This window comes from Astyanax mexicanus, chromosome 1 (assembly GCF_023375975.1).
Source record: "Astyanax mexicanus isolate ESR-SI-001 chromosome 1, AstMex3_surface, whole genome shotgun sequence".
NCBI classification, from domain to species: domain Eukaryota; kingdom Metazoa; phylum Chordata; class Actinopteri; order Characiformes; family Acestrorhamphidae; genus Astyanax; species Astyanax mexicanus.
In genome coordinates this window covers 90436220-90451168 of record NC_064408.1, presented here as the reverse complement: position 1 = coordinate 90451168, position 14949 = coordinate 90436220, and the positions used below count along the sequence as shown (strand labels likewise).

The 14949-nt window shown below is 40.5% G+C and overlaps 1 protein-coding gene across 3 annotated transcripts in view; it reads left to right on the top strand.

Moving 5' to 3' along the window:
* The window catches only part of stau2 (staufen double-stranded RNA binding protein 2), a 133186-nt gene that overhangs the window by 62346 nt on the left and 55891 nt on the right, over positions 1-14949 (top strand). For all 3 annotated transcript variants that reach the window (XM_007260098.4, XM_022683929.2, XM_015608564.3), the window contains exons 11-12: positions 276-339; positions 8801-9093. In XM_007260098.4, coding sequence (XP_007260160.1) covers positions 276-339; positions 8801-9093 — 357 coding nt within the window. The remainder of the gene's footprint in view (positions 1-275; positions 340-8800; positions 9094-14949) is intronic.

Sequence of the window (14949 nt, the reverse complement as noted above, 5' to 3'; positions counted from 1 at the left end):
TTACTTTTTTTTTCTCTTCTATTCTTTTTTGTCTCTTTCTCTGTCTCTCTCTCTCTGTCTCTCTCTCTCTGTGTCTCTCTGTCTGTCTGTCTCTCTTTCTCTCTCTCTCTCTCTCTCTCTCTCTCCTTCCATCTTCCACTTCTCTTTCCCTTCCTACTTTTTACTTTTTCTTTTCTATTCTTTTTTCTCTCTCTCTCTCTCTCTCTCTCTCTCTCTCTCTCTCTCTCTCTCTCTCTCTCTCTCTCTCTCACACTATCTATCTTTCTGTCTCTTAGCCACAGCCGGACAATAAAGGTTGGAACGGACAGAGAGCTGGTTTCCCCGAAGCGTCCGCAAACAGTAAGTGTGTGTTCCCCGCTGTGTGTCCTGCAGCAGGTGATACTGCAGTGTTTAATTTATCTGACAGATAAATCACACAAACACACACACACACACACACACACTGCTGTGAGGAGGCTGGAGATTTAGGAGATGTCCCCCATTGAATCAGACTGCCTTTATTTTCCTGTTTACTGCTATTATCTGCCACTCAGGATTACGTACTACGCACACACTGACACGTAGGCACACACCCACATGGACACACACAGCAGGGCTGTCAGAACACATTTCATTCATTTCAAAGAATTTTACAATTCAAAAAAATACTTCAAATACCAAAATTAATATTTCAGTCAGGTGTAACAGCTCTGTGTTATTTAGATAGGTTTAACGACAGTAGATGCTGAAAATGCCCCATAAAATGAAAATGAACAAATCAAAAAACACCACAGACTGGCAGAATGAGAGTGAAAATTGCATTGGTGCTTCGGATGCAGGTCCATGCAGTGCAGCATATGATAAGAGCAGTGTGTAGCACTCCATGCTAGTTCTGTAGAACTGTCCCATGAGAGCAGAGGTTTGAGTAGTGCAGCTAACGTGTGTTAAAAAACAAGCCCCGCCTACAAATTCCTCAATAATTTATCCTCCTAGACTCCTTTATGATTGATAGGGTTTACCCTCATTTTAATGAAGCTGAAAGCACCCAGTAGCTTGAGTCAGTGGCGTGGCTGTGCTCGTGGATTGAGCTCGGATCAGAGCTCTCCCTGCTGGCCAGAGATTAAACAGCATTAGGCATGTTCAAAAAAATAAAAAGTCAAATTGATCAATTATTTTTAGAGTTTTAAATGAATAAAAGACTGATTGTATGGTGAAATCGGTTCAGTATCTTATTAGTTATTAATGTTAATATTGCTAACAATTCTATTTTAATTATTATTTCACCACAAACTGAGCTCACATATGCTGAAAATTTGTAACAGTACGTCAAGTAGGAAACTAAAGACTAAAGATTTAACTAAATGCAAATGTAGATTAGAATAACATTAGTGTGCATGTATGTTTATGAGAGCGTGTGTGATTAACGGAGGAGATGATGGTGAGTTGATGGTTTGCCTTCCTCCAGTCGGGGTGCGTTCAGTTGGAGTGCTTCCATTTTGCAGTTTTATCGCTGGGCTGCTGGGCTTGATCTGCTCCCCCTTCCACTGTAAACTTTCCCAACCTCAGAGCTTTTACTGTCAGAGAAACGCTGCTAATTTACAGATCCTCCTCTCTGCCAGCAGAAGCTGCAGCTTCTTCACACACTGCTGATATGATCCAGAGCCCAAACGCAGTCAGAGCAGCTCTGCCTGACACTCCCACTCATTACACTGATAGTTCTTTTGCCAGAGCTTTAGGTTGTCTCAAATACTCAACTTTATTCTGATTTTGATTCTGCCTGTTTCCTTATGGATTAAAGTCACAGCTTCACAGATAGACACAGAATTACCCATATCCTGAATCTTATTTTTGTTTTCTGCATTACACTTATGACACTTTTGTGGGTTTGTGTACCAAAAACAGTCATCATTGGTTTGCATACATCCCACTTTTTTTATTATGTAGTCCATCTCCTGAAGGACTGACCAGTGGGCTTGGCCTAGATACCACCTGGTTGGCCTGTTTTTCTTTTGCTTTCAACAAAAACTGTGAGACACACACAGACATCACTAAAATAATTAAAGGATCTACACATGCCATGATTCTATTAAATAACTTAAACTTAAAATTACGCCTGTTCTGGATTTTTAGTTCCCATTAATCATTAGGCTTACTTTAAATACCCCAAAAACCTGAGAAGCTCTCTTTTGATTGACTGTTCTGTACTGTCCCCATTTGAATTGCTGTCTGAGCTGACAGAAGGAGCCGAGGGACACCATCCCGAATTGGCTGCTGTAGGCTGAATGGGTGGAGCTAAACTGCTGTAGACTGAATGAGTGGAGCTAAACTGCTGTAAGATGAATTTGTGGAGCTAAGCTGCTATAGGCAGAATAGGGACTAAACTGTAGCATATTGAATCGGTGGGGCTAACTGGCATAAGCTGAATTGGTGTAGCCAAAGTGCTGGATGGGGGTGGGGGGCAATTTATACTTTTGTGTCAAACCTACACCGTAGCTTATGTGTACCCTTACGTAGCCACGTACCCTACACCATAGCCCTATGTGCACTTCCCCAGAAATTGAATATGCATGGTGTAACGCGGACAGCAGCTGTGATTGGTCCGCAGAGTCTTGTGTTCTCGTCCACACCTTTCCGCCTTCACACAATGCATTGACTCGATACACAAGTATATACCAGCCTTAAATGAGGGTTGGTGTGGTTGGGTGTGGTTGAGGTTGGTGTGGTGCAGTGGATAACACCACTACCTGCCATTGAGATACCCCATCATGTGCGAGACTGGGGTTCAATTCCCACTCTGGGTGGAAACACTATGTTGGCCCACCTCTGTAACAGGAATAACCTTAAAAGTCACTCTGGATAAGAGTGTCAGATAAATGTCGAACATGAAATGAGTGGATTTGAACTTGTGTAGACTGAGTGGGTGGGGCTTAACTGCTGCAGGTTGGTGTGGATGCTAAACTGCTTTTGACTAAATGGGTGGGGGTAAATTAATGAAGGTTAAATGAGGACTACATGGGTGTGGACCGAGTAGGTAAAACAAGATGGTCGTAGGCTATGTGGAGAGAACCACGCTGCTGCAGATTGAATGGGCGGAAACTGACTCAGAGGACAGTAAGCAATCAGTAGCTAGGTGTGTGGGGCTGTTGGGCTGTATTTATGGGATCATGCACTATCTGTGCACACTATAAAGGGTAGACTGTTTAATTTCATTTCCTTCTTGATTGTGGACCCTTTCACATAATAACGATTGGACTGTGAGAAAAAATGCAAAGTATGCTGTGTCTCTGTGTGTGTGTGTTTTTACAGAGTGCAAGGTACTGAAAAGAAAATTGCTTGTGTGGGTGTTGTTGGTTTACAGTGGGGCAGATGTGAGTGTGTGTGTGTGTTGAGGTTCGGTATCCGCACGCATTGCTCCATGGTGTTGATTTACATTTACATAAATCAGAGTATTTTTGTCGTTAGCTGGACACGCTCCAGTTAAACACACGCACACAGGCCGAGTGGAAGGCTGAAGGGGGAGTGATTTTATTGAGCAGTTATGAGCTCTTTGGTGGATTTCTGTGCTGATGTAATGCTGGCTAACACCTCTTCTCTCTGCTTTGTGTCGTGCGGGGCCAGCGGAACGGGTTTGCATTTGTGTGCATTGTGTCGTATTTCCGCAAAGGAACAAAACTCGGCAACAAAAACCTTCTCTTCTGGGTCTTCATTCGAGTTCTCTGGGAATTCCGGACTACTGTTATTATTGGCATTTCATTCCGTAATTTAAAACGCTACATCACATGGTCTTTTCTACATGTAAACAATGTAAAGGTATCATTTTTAAAGGGACAGTTCTGTGAAAAAGCTTGACCACTGATCCCAGAATCCAGTTGGGTATCTATGCGCTTCTTTTAATTTACAATGGAAGATGCTAGGCTGGTGGTAACATCTCTGTACTCTCATAATACTACTCTTATTGTCTCTGTAAATAAATGATTCTCTGTCTGTCTCTCAAAACACGCCCAGATCCTCATTCAGCATCTGAACCCGTGTAGGGACTTCGGCAGCACACTGCTGCCCCCTGTGGGTCATTAGCCCCTCATTCACCGCCCAAATTGATGTACTGTCCCCTTAGGGTCATTTTTCTCTCATTCCAAATCTCGACCTTGACAGCTTTGTGCTGATACGCATGGATCGCTTCAGCTTGCTTATTCAGCATCATGGCCTTAGTAGGGCTGTCCTGCTCCTAATGGGTCATATAGCCCTGATGTAGCATCTCAGCAATGCTATACTGCCTCCTGTAGGTAGGTTTTTGCCTTCTTAGATCTTAGAATCTTCCGTCAATCAGAAATGGATTCAGAAGGAGACAAAATCTACGCTCATCCTTCATAGATCTGTATGGAGTTTTTGGACATTCCTATTCTGCTATTGTGTGTTGGTCAATCCAATAAGTGCTGTCAAACAAAAGCTACCACTTCTGTGACTGTAGTCAGTCATGATTACTAATAGGAAGCCCTGGCCTTAGCAAGACATGTTGGAACATTCAGCACCACTAAATGTATAGTTTAGTCATGTATGTGTGCAGTGTACGTTTGACCCTAAATATAAAATCATGACCCGATGTTGATTTTAGGAAACTCATTCTGCTCTACAAAAATAGCAGTTTAACCAATCCCTGAAAGCCCTGTAATACCAGATCTGTCATGAACGTTCTGTATGTAAACATCAAACCAGTAAACATCAAACCAGTACCGTATACACAGATTAGTGGTGTATAACACACTGAAGTTGATGCATGATCTGCATAAATCACTCTCACAGTTGAGCATGTTACATGAACTGCGTGTGGAATACAGTTTTACTGCTGTTGAAGTTTTTCACACTATTTATATAAAAGACACACTAGCATTAAAGACGTGTAGCTTGTATTTTAGTGCATGACTAACAAAAAGTGCTTTTGAGAGTGAAATAGCAAGCATTGCAGAAGGGTTCTAAATCCTTAAAAATGACTGCAGGATTTGGATACAAAATAGTACCTGTCTGGTAATTTACCCTGTCTGAGTCAAGCTCAGATAGATGTACAGTAACTTTGTCCTGTTGTCAAGCAGATTAAAGACTTTTGATACACATACTGCGATTACACCACTCAGCCCAGTGCAGTTAAGAATCTGAACAATGTCAGTTTCAATTTATTTTACTCAACATAAGTTGACCAAACACAAACATTAAACTACAGTATTAATAAAACAAATGTAAAAGAACAAAACAATTACACGAAAGCCATGGAATAGTAATGAGCTTTGAATTTAATCTACAGCTGCAGCTCATTCCTCAGTTTCGGGCCTCGACTTGGAGACCACTAGCCGAAGCTGATCAGCGGATCTTAGGGAACATGCCGGAAAATAAGTAACAAGCAACTTTGCTAAACAACTGGGAGCTAACCCGTGAAGAGACACTAAAAGCAAAGTTTAACCTGCATTCTACTAGCAAACACCACTAACAGCACCCAAGTCAATTAGGCAACATACAATCCGATCTGTGAATGAGAAACCCACTAAACTGGTCTGAGTTTTGTGATCTTTTACACCTGTAATGTGTTGGATTTCTGGTTTCCAGTGCTTCTACACCTTTTTTTAACCCAAAAATATACGCTATCTTGTGAGAAACACTCCATGTGCGGATGCTAGTGTGAATAGTTTGGGACGTCCTGCTCCAGCATTCAGTGTTTTTATGTCTGTACACGGTCTATGCACTGTTGCTGCTTCCCAGCATTTCTTTCCCTGCAGCAGACACAAACAGGAAGTAGCACTGAAACACAGCTGCACACAACAGCACAGCTGGATCTGCACTGATTCCTGTTGCCTTCTTTTCCAGACACTGCCTGAAACCCAACATGTTAAAGGACTTATCAGTGTTGGTTTGGCTTGGGTGCAGCATATCAACTTGTGCTGTCATTTATATGGACGAAAGTATTGGGACATCTGCTCATTAGTTGGTTCTTATAAAATCAAGGGTATTTAAAATTGTTTATCCTGTCTCAACTGTCCAGGAGAGGTCTTCTACTAAAATTTGAAGCACTTTTGTGAGGATTTGATTGAATTCAGCAATAAAGGTGTTTGTGAGGTCAGGATATTTGTTGATCACCACCTTAACTCATCTCCAACTCATGCAAAAAGTAAAGGATGGAGGACCATTATTCCGGAGAACACAGATCCAATGCTCCACAGAAAACAGAAAAAAATATTGGGGGATCTATACCGCTCTAGCCCATGCCTAGCAATTGACATGGTGTCAATAGTTTTATGTTTATCTGCTCCAGAGAGTCCTCTTCTGTTGGCTTCTTATACAGAATTATACTTATGTGTTGAGTCGATGCTCAAAATACTTCATAGCATACACGAGTGGCCTACGCCATTGTGCACGTTTATCCTTGTGCATTTATATGTTTGCATCACTCTGCAGTTTAACCATGAAATGTGTAAATGTGTTGGCGAGTACGCAAGGCTCGGCGGACCAGTCAGAGCTCTCTCTGCGTCACAGCAATGCATAGTTACATTTCTGGGAAGGTCTGCAACTAGGGTATGCGTAGGCTACAGTGTAAATTCGATACAGAAACATAAATTGGCTTTATACTTGCACATCTGCATAAGCACTAGGGCCGGGCAGTATATTGTGAATATTGAGAAAACAAAAGTATCCAGGACATGAAATATGACAATATTGCAATACTGCATCTTATCATCTGCAAAAAAAAAAAAACTGGGTTTGTACAGTCATGAAAAACCTGGAAAAATCTTGAAATTTGAAAATAGCAATTCCCATGCCTGGATAAGTTTTGGAAAAATACAAATAAACAGAAAATTTTGGAAAAGTCACAGAAGTTTTCTCTACAAATGTTTGCATTTCCGTTTATCGACTGAGAAAATCTATTTTGAGATAAGAAATACATCAGCTCAGAGTTAATTCAGTAATCTAGCCCTACACAGTGGAGCTCTCGTAATCATCTCAGATTCATCAGGCCTACTTTAATCAATTTTAATTATAGTTTTATTGTCCATGATTGCACTGATCTGAAATGAAAATTTGCCTTGAAGGTATGGAAAAGTCAAGAAAAAATCATGGAAATTTATTGGTTACAAAATTTGAGAACCCTGAAAAAAATAAAACGTGCAGAAATTATTTGGTGTTTGACTGACACAGTCGATGCAAATTATGCCATATAAACTTGATGCACTTATTTTATCCCACTCAAACAGTATAATCCAGTTCAGTTTGCTGAATCAGTGAAATACCACAGAATACAAAGAATGTAGCAGTCTTTTGTTTATTATTATAATTGTAAGCATATTGCATCAGATTTCAACATATGGGTTTTTAGTCATATCTCCCAACTCCCAACAGGGACTATACAAGTCGTGGATGTGCATTTTCATATCTGTTCCAGCAGTGGGTGCATATATTACTGTATGGCTGTATGTATCATGTTCATACAGTGTATATACTCGCCAGTTCAGCTTATAGCATCATTTCAGGCAGTGCTTTTAGATAAAGGTGCAACACTGGGCTGCCAATCAGAACACAGTTCATTAACATAAATTATTCTAGGGGATAAAGAAAGGTGGGGAAATGACTTGTGGCCATTTTTGGTGTCAAAACTCTCCCAGAGCCAGATACAGAGCAAGTAGGGCAATGAGTTCAGTGTAAAATGAGCCGTGTGAACAGTCACAGAACTCAGAACAAATAACAAATGTGATTTTACGCCTTGTTCTTCTCGCTGGGCCGTAATGTCGCAGTAGAATTAGATGTTCAGATCTGAGTACAGCGAGCGTCTCTCCGGCCCCAGGGCTGTTTTCTCAGCGTGAACATCATGCTAGAGTTTCTACAGTTTCTGGATTTTATTACTCTGCTTTATAATTTCAGCCTTTTAGTGAGGATTTCCCCTCCTGCCCCAAGACAGCAAAGCAGAGTTTTAACAGTTTATTATGGTGTGAAGTACTTTATACACACACTCACTTACACAAATTCACTCACACACAGTTGCACTTTAGATACAGCGTGTGGAAATGTATTTGACAAATAATCACTAGGCCTGTCACAGTAATTACATTATCAACCTGTTGTTCAATATATGGAAATGACCTCAATCATTTTTGCTGACCTCAATATTGCCTACAGTGTTTACCTGTGTGTGCGTGTTCACTTAAGAATGAACGTCAGCTAGTTGTAACTCAGCTGGTGTAACTGTGTTATTATATTATTACATCATTTATATATGTTGGTTATTTTAAGTAAAATAATGTTTTTTTTTTTTGTTTGTTTTTTGGGACAGTATATCATCCATAAAATATAGTTATTGTGACCCGATTTATAATTACCTTGACCTGTATGTAAACTCATATCACAGCCTGTTTGTTCCTAGCTGTCTGTCTAGCTGTTCATCTATTTCCTTGTCTTTCTGTCTGTGTCTCTGTCAGTATGTCTACCTTTCTATAGAATTACATCTATCTGTCTGTCTGTCTGTCTGTGAGTCTATCTGCCTGTGTACCCATCTGTTTGTCTGTCTAGCTAGCCAGCTATCTATTTATCCTGCTGTTTGCTTAGCAGTCTGTCTGTATGTCTCTGTGTTTGTCTGTCTGTATCTGGCGGCTTGTTTGACAGTTTATCTATTATTTTTGTACATTTAACTAAATCTGTCCGTCTGTCCAACCAACTGTCCAACCAACCGTCCAGCCAGCCAGCCAGCCAACCAAACAAGCAACCCACCAACCAACAAACCACCTTCTGTCAATCTGTCTGTACTGATTCATAATCAGTTCTGTATATTCCTCTGTGTTTCCTGCAGCCCAGAAAGGAATTCTGCACCTTTCCCCGGATGTGTACCAGGAGATGGAGGCCAGCCGTAATAAAGGTGGCTCCGGAGGAACCGTCAGCTTCCTGAGCCCCAAAGATCTGGGCCAGGGCTCTGCGGCTCCCTTCTACAGCCCCTCTGGCAGCAGCACCGCCTCAATGGCCCGGGAGCTACTGAGCGGGTCCCCTGCGGCCGAGGGGCTGAAGGGTAAACCGTCTACGCTGACCTGCAGCTCCGTCCAGCCGTCACAGCAGCTCGAGTACCTCGCCCACATCCAGGGCTTTCAGGTAAAAGATCAATACTTTAGTGCATAAAAAACAGCATGCTAGCAGGTAAAGCATCTTTTATTTTTTGTTTTTTTTTGCATGAAGAAAAAATGTCTCTTAACTATATTTTGAGAGTGAAAATACAAATGTCTTCTAGTGAAGTTGTTTTAACGTACACTTAACGTATACTTTAACGTATTGTGTGAATTTAAGATGTTTATACTTGTTACTGCCCCTTTAAAACATATTCAAACATCCTGTTTAGTCTAATACTCATAAATGCTGAAATTACGTTAAGCCTGATGTACATGAGTGCTGGGCAATTTCTTCTTTACATGACCTACGTAGCTGAATTACTGTTTCCTCAAAGAACTCTTCAATCAATTTTAGTCCTATCATTTTCTGCAGTTTCTGTTTCCAATATCCAGTCAGATATTGCTTTTTGTTGGTAAATGTTTCTGATCAATGCTGCTTTTAGGCTCCTAGCATTAACCAACATTTAAAACTAATTGATGTTTATGTGTGTGCAGCCTTATAAAACACATCCCCAGTCAGCAGCTGATGGCTCTGAAATGTCTGAAACACCTGTGAAGGAACTATACTGAACTGGCACACCGGCATCCACAGAAACATGCATTAAAGTCACTTGTTTTACATTGATGGATTGGTTTAGTTCAGCAGCTTAATTTAGGAAAGTTCTGTTAGATCGCTAGTCCTGCACTGTATAAAAACAGAGCGAGGCGTGTTCGTTTAGCTCCAGGTGTTTTTTATGATGGACAGTAAAAACATGTGATCTTAACCTGCCGAGCTCTGCTTTGTGAAAGCTCTGTGTTTTGGCTCGGAGCTTTCCTGTGGCCCAGAACTCGATGAAGAGCAGAGATGCAGCCAAACGTAAACACCAGCGGGGGCCAGCAGGTTCCAGTTAAAGGGGCCGCTGCGGAGGATGAACTGAGCCTGCCTGCGGGTCAGAGTTTAAACCGTGCGGGATCAGCGCAGGCTGGGATATCTCCACCATCTCTTCCTCTGAGGCTTCTACCATCAGGGATTAGACTGTGTCCTGTAAAATAGCAGGAACTCTGGGTTTCATTGAGGAGGTGATGTCAACCTGAACACTCAGAGAGCTCAACAGCTTTCAGGTCTGTTCTGCCTCGCCCAGCTTTTAGTGAGGGGGGTTGAAAAGAAGTCTCTGTCCATTAACTGTGCAGATAGAGTTTAGCTTGATTTTTTTTTTTTTAACAGAATACTCAATGTACCCTCACTGATAAAATAATGCTTCCCAGGTTCCTGCTAAACTTGCCATGCAATTGAGTCTCAGGCAGATATGTGGTTTGATTAGACACTGGATCTTAGTAGTATATCTCTTGCTGAAAGATTGTTGATGGCTAATTTTGCCTCTATGATGAACAGTTTGACAATTGACTTGACATCATTACATAGAAAGAAACAAAATGATCCATTCAACAACAACATTCCACAGGAGTTTCAGTTTAGCCTGAGGTATCAAGGCTGAAGCAGTATTAGCATTGGCCACTAACTGCGCTAAGCACTAGCTCTTTCGCCATTCACCTTTCACTTTTCTTACCTTAGATTTAGCAGGCAATACCTGCTGAATTAGAAGGAAAACATGATGAGACCCATGTTCCTTACTAGTGTCTTATAACGCACCTTCAAACCTGAAACACCTTAAGTAGGAAAATCGACCAGGAAATAGACGTTCATTGATGTTACACCTTATAGTGCGAATATACGGTATCCATCTGTCAGTCTACCTTTTTCACCTTTGTTGGCACTGGTGTCATGGATTTGAAACCTGGACTGCCTTGCACTGGACCTGAATCATCTTTAGGATAATTAGAATTAATCCACATTGTCTTTGGGATCCAACAACAGCAGGGTTTAAGTATGGAGGCCTTGTGGTGAACAGTTAAATCCGTCCTTTGTTGTAAAGCGACCCCAACTGCTGGTGTGATGATCTGAGGAACATCAAATATGATAGTCAGTCACCCCTAGTAATGATACAGGGAAGCTGGACACTCTCCAGCTTGTAACTCGCTTTTTCAGAAGGATAATGCTCACCCACATGCAGCAAGAATTTCTTTAGACCTTTAAGTAACCATGCACTTACCTGGTTTAAGCTTGAGCTCTTCTGAATATCATTGTTTCCCCTCTGGGAAGATTATAAAAATCTAAAAAGTGAACATTTTGGATAAATAATTGTTAAAGGAAAGGAGTGTCTTGTTTTAGTTATAACAATACATCACATTTATTAAAGATGATGCTCTCAGTTGAGTACACACACAGTGCTCATTTAGAGTTTCTGCGTATTGCCTGAGGTGTGAAACATTTAGTAAGCGAGTGATGAAATCTTCTTTTGTACAGAGGTGAATACAGTGGTGTAGTGTGGACTGGTCAGCAGTAGTCAGGCTGCACTGGGCTGGCTGTGATGCAGGCTGTTGGACAGTTTGCTTTTAGTTTTGGGGTTTGGGCTGCTTGGCTCGCGCTGTATCTGGTGGAAGTAGGGCAGAAATAATGGTGTGAGTGTAATTCCCAACACATGCTCACTCCCGGCTACAAAACATGATCTCTCAGAAAGTGAAAAAAAATTAAATCTGGGAAATGTGAGAAAATTAGAAGAAGCTTTATGTTATGAAATGAAATAATGTTAACAGTCACAATTTACCACCACGATCTCTTTACAGAAGATTATATACAAATTTACAGAAGATTATGTATAGAAGTTATTAACATGTTTTTTGAAGGTAGGGTTTGGGTTGGATTTAGGTTATGGGTTAAAGTTACAGTTAGAATTGGGTTTAGGTTTTGGGTTAAAGTTATGGTTGGGATTGGGTTTAGTTGTGGGTTAAAGTTAAGGTTTGAGGGATTGGGTTTAGGTTTTGGGTTAAAGTTAGGTTTAGGATTAGGTTTAGGGTTAAAGTTGGGAGGATTGGGTTTAGGTTTGGGGTTAAAGTTAAGCTATGAATTGGGTTTAGGTTTTGGGTTAAAGTTATGGTTGGGATTGGGTTTAGTTGTGGGTTAAAGTTAAGGTTGGAAGGATTGGGTTTAGGTTTTGGGTTAAAGTTAGGTTTAGGATTAGGTTTAGGGTTAAAGTTAAGGTTTGGAGGATTGAGTTTAGGTTTTGGGTTAAAGTTATGATTGGGGTTGAGTTTCGTTTTTGGGTTAAAGTTATGTTTAGGATTAGGTTTAGGGTTAAGGTTGTGAGGATTGGGTTTAGGTCTTGGGTTAAGGTTTAGTTTTGCAATTGATTTAGATTTTGTATTAAAGTTTTGCATTAAAGTTAAGATTACGATTTAATTTATATTCAGTTTGAAGTTGATGTTAAAAATGACTTTGTTCTCATGTTTAGATCATGTGTATGTGTATGTATGTGTATTTAGTTATTTGAAGTTAGGGTTATGGTTAAGTTTGGGAAGTGGGTTGGAGTCAATTTTAGGATTAGGTTTTGGGTTGAAGATTACATGTGGGGTTGAAGTAAAAGTTAGGATTATTTTTTAGGCTTTTGTATAGAAGTTAATGTGATTTAGGTGTTTATATTTAGGGTTAAAGTTACACATAACTTTTATTTTAGGTTTTGGGTTAAATTGAATGTTATATTTAGGTTTTAGGTCACTGGTAGGTACAGTGGTATTTTACACTGCTTATTAACTGGGAAAGGTAATCATATTACTGTAACACAAGTTACTTCAGATATACTTTATCTCAAACAGTCACTGTTACAGCATCACTCCAGAATGCACCCAGAGAGCCCTGAGCCCAGGAGGAGGGTGGTGAGGTAGGGTGGTCTGTGGGGGGAGTTTTTGGGGGTGGTTTGGTGGGGGTCTGAATAGTGAAGTCAATCTCTGTGGGAACGGTCTTGGTGCAGAACGTCAGGTGCACATCATAAAGGGCCTTTTGTAGTGTTGTAGAGAGAGAGAGAGAGAAAGTAAAGGGGGAGGAGAGAGAGAGACAGGTAGAGCTGATGTGAGGGACAGCCCTGCTCTCAGTCCAACACAGAGGAAGCACAGTTACATCATTTAAAGTGATAGTATAATAAATATCAAATACATCCACTTCCCACAGATAGACTTCATCACATAATGTTAGGATTAAGTTTAGGTTTTGGGATTGAAGTGAGGTTTAATATTAGTTTTTTTTAATTTAGGTGGTTAGGATTTAGTTTAGGCTTTATGTTTGTGTTAGGGCTAGGATTAGGTTTGTTTTCAGTGTATAATCAAAATTAGCATTAATCTTTGATTTTGCATTGAATCAAAGATAGGTCTAGGTTGTGGGTTGGAGTTAAGGTTATGTTTAGGTTTTGGGTTTGTGTTAAGGTTAGAAGTTTAGTTTGGAGTTTAGATTTAAAGTTAAGGTTAGGATAAAGTTTTTGCTTTGGCATATTGTTAAGGTTTTGGGTTGAATTAAGGTTATGGTTTAGGTTTGCTTTGAAGTAACATTACGTATAGGTTAAGGTTAGGATTGTGCTTCGGTTTTTATGTTGATATTAAGGTTGGATTTACGTTTTGGGTTGAGGTTAAGGTTAGGATTAGGTTCAAGGTTGATATTTAAGGTGTCATGCTAAGATAATTTTTTTCTTGTTCTTTGTGAAATAAAGTAGGTCTCTCTGAGTTGTAAATGCATGCTGCACATGAAACTCATCCTTGACCTCCTTTGTAACATGTAACACATCAGTGTTTTATGCATTACCCAGTAATTCTGAGTAAAATTGTAAAATTGAGCGAAGTACAATTGAGATAGTTAGGTGTATTTTTAGAACAGTTCTGTTTACATTAGTTTACAACATGTGTAAACAGAACACTGGGGTGGATTATTCTTTTAGGGCCTGGACTACCCACCTCTGTGTGTAAGTATCCGTAGGTGTACATAGGATCTCCAGTGGATTTTGCGATTTACAAAGACTCAATGGTTAATGGCTGGACTGCACTTAGCAGGGCATTACACATGTTGTAAAGTAACATATCACATTGCAAAGACTGTTATTAGTGTAAAAATGTCTTTATTTTAAAACATTTCTAACAGTTGTCCGTCTCGCTCGCTGAGTGGTAGCCAATCAGAGGCGATATGTTTGCATGTATGAATATTTCTGGGCAAGAGCCAAAATCTATCGTTTTTTCCTCGCTCACTCCTTCACCAGACTAAAGCAGCTTTATACCCGATCACCAAAGCCCTTTTGTTTAGGTTTAGGTTTTGGGTTGAAGTTTAAGGTTCTTCAGGGAGCTTTTCCAGCTCACTTGCAGGGATACTGCTTCAGGATTTCTTCTCTGGCTAACATTCACGCTGAACCACTTTCTGTTTAATTTTCACTAAACTCCTGGGTGAAAGTGCAGTTGTGGAAGGGCTTGTTTGTCCATACTGAACATCAGTGCATTGAAATGTGCAGCAACTGAATGAGGAGCAGTTGAATTTTTCATGCTGACAGTTCTGTCTGATCCAGCCGCTCACATCCAGCTCCTACCTGCCGCACCGCCATTCATCACTGCACTTCACAGGCAGGTGACTGAGGCCAGCTTTTCAGAAGCTCATTCATATATGCAACTCTGTTCCTGAAGCACGACGGCCAGTTCTACTCAGATCAGTTTCCAGGAGTATACTGTAGCTGTTTATGAGGTTCATTCCTTAAACAGTGGTTCTTATAGAAGGTAATAGGACATCCACTCAAATGAAGGAACATTGCTGCAGGGATTTGATTGAATTTAACAACAAGAGAAGCTAACCATTACCCACCTTCATCCCCAACTCCATGACTTATCCCTAGAGATGTAGCCGATAGGTTAAAGGTCTCCTTCTGCTAAAATCCACTTTGGGGTCAGAAGTAAGGGTTCAGAAAAAAATCGATTCGAGCTCAAATCGTGTTTCTAACAT